General features: G+C 32.0%; 1 protein-coding gene and 1 non-coding gene across 2 annotated transcripts; both read right to left on the bottom strand.

Moving 5' to 3' along the window:
- Window positions 1–716: 716 nt before the first annotated feature.
- LOC121213007 (small nucleolar RNA snoR77) lies at window positions 717–854 on the bottom strand. The gene has a single exon (XR_005908375.1). It is a non-coding gene; the product is annotated as a small nucleolar RNA snoR77 (small nucleolar RNA).
- A 1,491-nt stretch (window positions 855–2,345) lies between these two features.
- LOC107893487 (proteasome subunit beta type-6) lies at window positions 2,346–5,398 on the bottom strand. The gene is made up of 8 exons (XM_016818495.2): window positions 4,920–5,398; window positions 4,748–4,824; window positions 4,556–4,611; window positions 4,077–4,149; window positions 3,591–3,702; window positions 3,034–3,107; window positions 2,845–2,919; window positions 2,346–2,713 (listed from the first exon to the last, which is right to left on the bottom strand). Exons 1-8 carry the CDS (start codon window positions 5,026–5,028, stop codon window positions 2,582–2,584), a joined length of 708 nt encoding a protein of 235 aa, XP_016673984.2. The 5' UTR covers window positions 5,029–5,398; the 3' UTR covers window positions 2,346–2,581.
- Between the last annotated feature and the right edge of the window lie 602 nt (window positions 5,399–6,000).

The raw sequence follows: 6,000 nt of genomic DNA, 5'->3' as shown, positions 1-6,000 counted from the left end.
ATCGATTTTTAGGTTTCGGTGTAAACCTAATTAGTTCCTTTCAATTAGATAAATTAATAGTTCAAACCACATTCAAATGTTTCCCATTTTTATAAGAAATTCTGTACTAGAAACATTGGCAAGTCAAGCTTGAATAAAAAATAAAACCCAGATCAAATCAAACTCGAACTTAACAAGCAGGCATAAAATTTTGATTAACCCTACCTATGCACAACTCAGTCCACGGCCAATCCTTTGAATGGACTATTGGAATAGGCAGTCTCATATCACATCTTCGTGGTAAATAGCCCTCAAAACTCGTATGGAACGCACTGCATTTAACAGTTCTATTCTATATAATCTTTTAAGCTTCCATTATAAGCGTTAATGGTATTTAGTTCCGTATCTACACTACTACTCTTTTAGACTTCAGTTTATTATGTTCGCCTTCAATTATACTTATTTTACACTTTAGTTTAGTTATAATTATCGTGTATAGGTCTGCTATATTATTTAGTTTTAATAAATTATACCAATTGAACAAATTCGATACATTTCTCACTCATCTCTGACTTTTATTTTTAATATAATCATCAATCATTCTCGTTTGTTAAAGAGGAGCAGAGTATTGAAAATTTTATCACCTTCTAAAATTTTAATTAAACCCCAAAAATTCATTGCCAGAAAAAGGAAACAATGAATTTTGATTGAGAACACAGAATTAAGAGATAAAAAGAAATGTGCTTAGGCTTACTAGTCCAGCTTCAATGAACAATAAATAAATCTCAGCAAGACTGAAGAGCAAAAGCAATGTTTATTATACGAGCAGTTTAACACCCGCATTGCCATGGCGATTTAAGGCAAGTAGGCTGCCTGAATTACTACTCAAAAACTCCACTTTCTCTTATTTTTAATAAAAAAATAAATGTCCCAACCTCGCCCAATTAAATCCGCTAGATAGATCCCCTATCACAGCGAAACTTGGGAACAAGGTTGAAGGGATTTGATATTGGGAGCTGCATTCATCTCCTTGGAAGGTAATGATTTAACCAAGGAGCCAAACTCCAGCCCCGTTTTCAATTTGCAAATAAATAAACAAATATACTGATTCGATCCATGGATAGAAAAACAAAAATAAAGCAAAAGAGAGAGCAAAGAAAGAAAGAAGCGGCTAGGGTTTTCCTTCGTCTATGTTGACAGAGAGAAACTTGAGGGCAGCTAATTGCAAACCCTAACGCGGCTCAACGAAGTGAAAAACAGAGGATGATTTATATATATAGCCAGCCTGCAGAGGCAAAACCCTTTCTTCCTCTAGAGTCTATAATTATAATCCATTAGTCCACTGAAGTATTAGCAGCTGGGTCTTTTATGATTTTCAATTATTAAGCCCAATGCAGTGTCAATATCTTGGATTGTTTTATATGTCAAAATATTCAACCTTCTAAATTTTGATTTCGAGTAAATTAATTTTTTAAAATTAAAAATAGTTTAATTTCTGTCTATTTTAAATGTGAGCAATTAAGAACAATCTATTTTAATATTGTGTTTTCATCAAATTTACATTTTCTTATTGACATAATACCAAATTTAAGCTTGAAAATTTACGCATACAATTTAGTCTTGATTTAACAAATTTAGCCTATAGAATTTACACACTCTATCAATTTGATCCTATTTAACAAATTTATCCCGCAATATTTATACATTTTGTCAACATTTACATAGAATATATAAACCTTAAGGGCTAATTTGTTATTATACCAAACAAAATTTGACAGAAAAATATTATGATTAATTATCCTTAATTACTTACTTTTGAAATTAACGAGAATTAAATTGGTCAAATTTTTTATACGAACCAATTTACTTAAATATCAAATTTGAGAGAGATTACCATATTTAACTTACAAAACTTTTGACTCAAGCATAATTTAAGGTATAATAAAAAAAATTTAAAAATTAAAAAAAGATTAAAATATTCCACTAACAGTAAACACTTACCAAATATTAAACGTAAAAGAAAATACAAGCACTTGGAATTTCATGATTTTATTTACTTAATTTATGTTGAAATTCAAAGTTAAAAGTATATTTTGGTCGAATAAAATTATAGTGGATAAAAAAGACAGGTACGTTCATGATGTATTAAGCCATTTCAATTCTCCTTCACCGTGTAACATTTCCATTGCGCATGAGATCCCCTCTTTTGTTTTGGCTGTGAACTGTGGTGGATGCATATGACGACTTACACCCCAAAAGATCATTAATTTCATCGTTATACTAAAATAACTCAGCTCACAAGCAACCGTTGCCTGTTAACTACAGGATAGGATACAGCATACCATCACATCCGAAGACGGAAATCATGACACAAATAGTTTTAGTGCCCATTCAAATGAAACTGAATTCCCGTTCGTCTCCAAGCCACAATACAAACAGAAAATGAAATAGATAATATGTTTTTAACTCCAACTAAGCATAAAACTTCCAGCTTTAGAAAAAAAAATGAAGTAAGAACAAGCCCTTCAGCTGAATACAACCTAAAACTAGAAAGTCAGGTGACTCCCATTTGATTACTGAAAAGGCAGGTGACCCCCATTGATTAAATGTTCATTGGTTCAGGACTAGGAGCGTTCAGTATATCCAATAACGAATTCTGCGGCTCCAATTCGTCATGCCACAATTGAAGTTTATCACCAGGGTAGAAGTTCCTTGTCACTCCATCGGAGTTGATCTTCAACACCAAAAACACAAGAAGGCTAAATAAAACAACACTGAATTCAAACTACACAGTTAACTGCAACAAAGAATTCAAACTACACATTTAAGAAATATTTATTACAAATTATGTGTAAAATATCTTACAATGACAGTGCGAACAACACCTCCACTAGCACCGTCACGAGCAATGGCAAGTGACACTGCCTTGACCACTAGTTGCTGCAATGAAATTTCATAAAAGAATTAATAGAAGTATATGTAAACCATTTTTTCTTAAAATAAAACTTTAAAAAAAATTAATTCTTTTTTCAATCTTGACTAAAACAGATGTACCTCAGCTTCCTCCTTTGTCATTCCTTCCTTCCACGCCTGATCAAAAAACCCATATAGGTAACTGGAGCCAGATCCTGTGCAATTTATGTCAAATCAAATAAGAACCACTTTTCTGCATAAGTACTACCATACCACTAGTTAATGGTCCCATAATATTTTTAACCGAACTCCAAATCCTTTGGGTTCCCAATGGTAGAAAACAAATGATCTTGAACTTTGAAAAAGAATAATTACATCTACTTTCATCAGTTAACTAATCAGATATTTTGCTCTGATCTTAAATTACGGGAACAATTATATCAGTTAACTCTCAAGGTTAGATGAATGCATTGAACATCCTCAAGTTAACACCAAATTTATTAGCTCAATTAAGGTAAAAACTAAAAAGAGGGCAACCAACATTCTGAGCAATATGCAAATAAATGGGTAGGACTAAACAAGACTATATCAATATCAAAGTCTATATAAACATGCATATCTACTAGAACAATGCTAGTTAGCATTTCCATAGCACTCCGCAAAACAATTCAAAATGAAAAATGAACAGAACAATATACCTCCAATAGCAAAAGGCTGCTCAACCAGTGTTCCACCAAGTGGAATTCCATATATTTTACCACCTTCATACTTATCCCACCCTCCAACAATAAGACCAGTTTGAAGCATGTTCTGATAATAAGATTATAAAACTGAGTTCAGAATATGAATGTGATTTATAACTGGAAAAAAAAAATTTGATCACTTGCTCCTAGAAATATATATCATACAGACAAATAAGAAAAACTAAAGTATATTTCAGTAAGTGTACATGCTGATGCATTCCAAAATAAATAGTTCTTAAAACTTAACCAAAAACATTTGCCATAAAGGGAAACGACAATGATGACTTTCTCACAAACTGAAGGGATGGTAGATTTAAGTGTCAAACTATACATAGATATACAATGGTGCACATCCCCTAAATATCCCATGCAATTAAAAAGAAAAAAGAAGAAAAAAATTGACAAAAGTGTCGGGCAACTTTCTAAGTGGCAAGCTCAAACCTTGTTATTGTAGGATAGTAGCCTGATAAGGTTAGCAGAAACTTTGACAGTTGCAGGCTGCCCAAGTTGTATCCTGTTCGTGCAGGGGAAAACAAAAAGAATAGATGAAAAAGAACTTCAAAACAAATGAAATAGTCATGCTAGAAAGTTGAAACTCAAAGCAAATTCAGGAAGAGTGGCAATAAGAATTGCACATAGAATAATACAACCAAGAATGCACCGATCACGTAAATGTAACACAAAAGGATTGAGAGTTGCAAAATGCTGAAGCTAATCAGTAAGAGTTATGCCGGCAGGTGAAAAACTAGAATAAAGTCGGGGCATTCTTCTATCAATGAAGATTCCAAAACATCCAAGACTCTTGAATTTCTAGCATTGACTTGGAATAATCGCATAAACGGATGTGTAAAAGCCTAACACGGAAACCAAATTTTATTGAAAAGCAAAATAGAGAGATAAAAATATAAGAAAGCACTAACGTATGTTGATGAAGGAAATAACGGACGTAGTCAGAAACAATCTGAGAATCAGCAGCCTGCAAACAACACAATCATTTTTTTCAATCATATCCAGAGAATCACATAATTTGATTTCCGCAGAAAGTAAGAAAAAAAAAACAAAGTAGGCGAAAATTAAATTATATAGTGAGATTGAGTTGTAAAGTAAATTACGGATCCAGAACGGCAAACGTAGACGTTATCAGTGAGCTGTGTAATTTTGTCAGATGCCCGATTAGCAACATACATCCCTAATCGATTAAATTAAACCAAAAAAATCATTATTTACAAATTCAAATCCCTAATAATAAAAGTAATAAAGAAGGAAAAGGAAGAAAGAGAATACCGGTGCTGGTACGAGAGTCGGCGCCGAGGACGACACCACCATTGTAGGTGACTCCGATGATTGTTGTGCCCATTGAGTGAGGGGCGTTCACGTTCATATCCAGATCCATTTTGCCTTTCACAAAAAGAAAAGAAAACAAAAAACCCTAAATCCTAATCTGAACTTTGCTTGGCTTCAAATGTTATGAGACCTTTCTTCAACCACAGCGTAACACAAGACTACGAAAGAGAAATCCTTTTTTCTTTTATACAGGCCTAACCGAACCTCACTGCCTGACTTGTTTCTCAAGTCTATTTTGCTTCTTTATTTATATATATATATATATTAAAACTTTAGCTAGTTTTTTTTTTAATAATTTTTAATTATATTTTTTGAAATGATTAATTATAATTTCTTAATTTATATACTTCATTTGTAATTTTTAAAATTTTAAATTTTTATTGTTCATGTTTGTCTGTGTTACTACGTTCCCAGTTCACAAGAAAGGTCGAAAATTATTAGTGGTAAATAGGGATCGCAACCAGATGAGGTGGGGTTAATTTTTGTTTGCCCCAACCTTAATTTGACCTTCACTCTTATGAAAAAAATTCACCTCAAACCTAAATCCATTTAATAAAAAACTTGATTCTACTTCAAATTTAATTTAATTTTTTTATTTGTTATTTTAAAGCAAATGAGATTATATTTTTTACTTTGAAGCAAATAAGAATAATTTGTTGAGTTTAGTTTATTAATTTATTTTTATTTATATATTTATTTATTGAAAGTAAAAATTTAATAAATGTATATACTAGAGGCATTTTTGTAAATATCCCTAGGCGAAGTAAAATTACCTTAAACTTGACTCTAACTTAACTATTTTTATAATTTTACCTAACTCAACCCGCCCAAACCTAATTTCTTTTTTGAAAAATCTAACCTTAACGGATTGGGTTGATTAGAACCTGTTGGATTTACGTTTTTTTGGCCATCTCTAGTGATGGAAGAGAAAGAAGAGGTATTATAAGCGGTTGAAGAGAAGCAATAGATAGTGCAAATGTAGTGTTATCTTATAGGTCTAGAGGGATGTTTACGAGAGACA

The sequence above is a fragment of the Gossypium hirsutum genome, chromosome A13 (assembly GCF_007990345.1).
Source record: "Gossypium hirsutum isolate 1008001.06 chromosome A13, Gossypium_hirsutum_v2.1, whole genome shotgun sequence".
NCBI lineage: Eukaryota > Viridiplantae > Streptophyta > Magnoliopsida > Malvales > Malvaceae > Gossypium > Gossypium hirsutum.
Note: the sequence above shows the minus strand (reverse complement) of the source record. Positions and strands in the feature narration are given on the sequence as shown.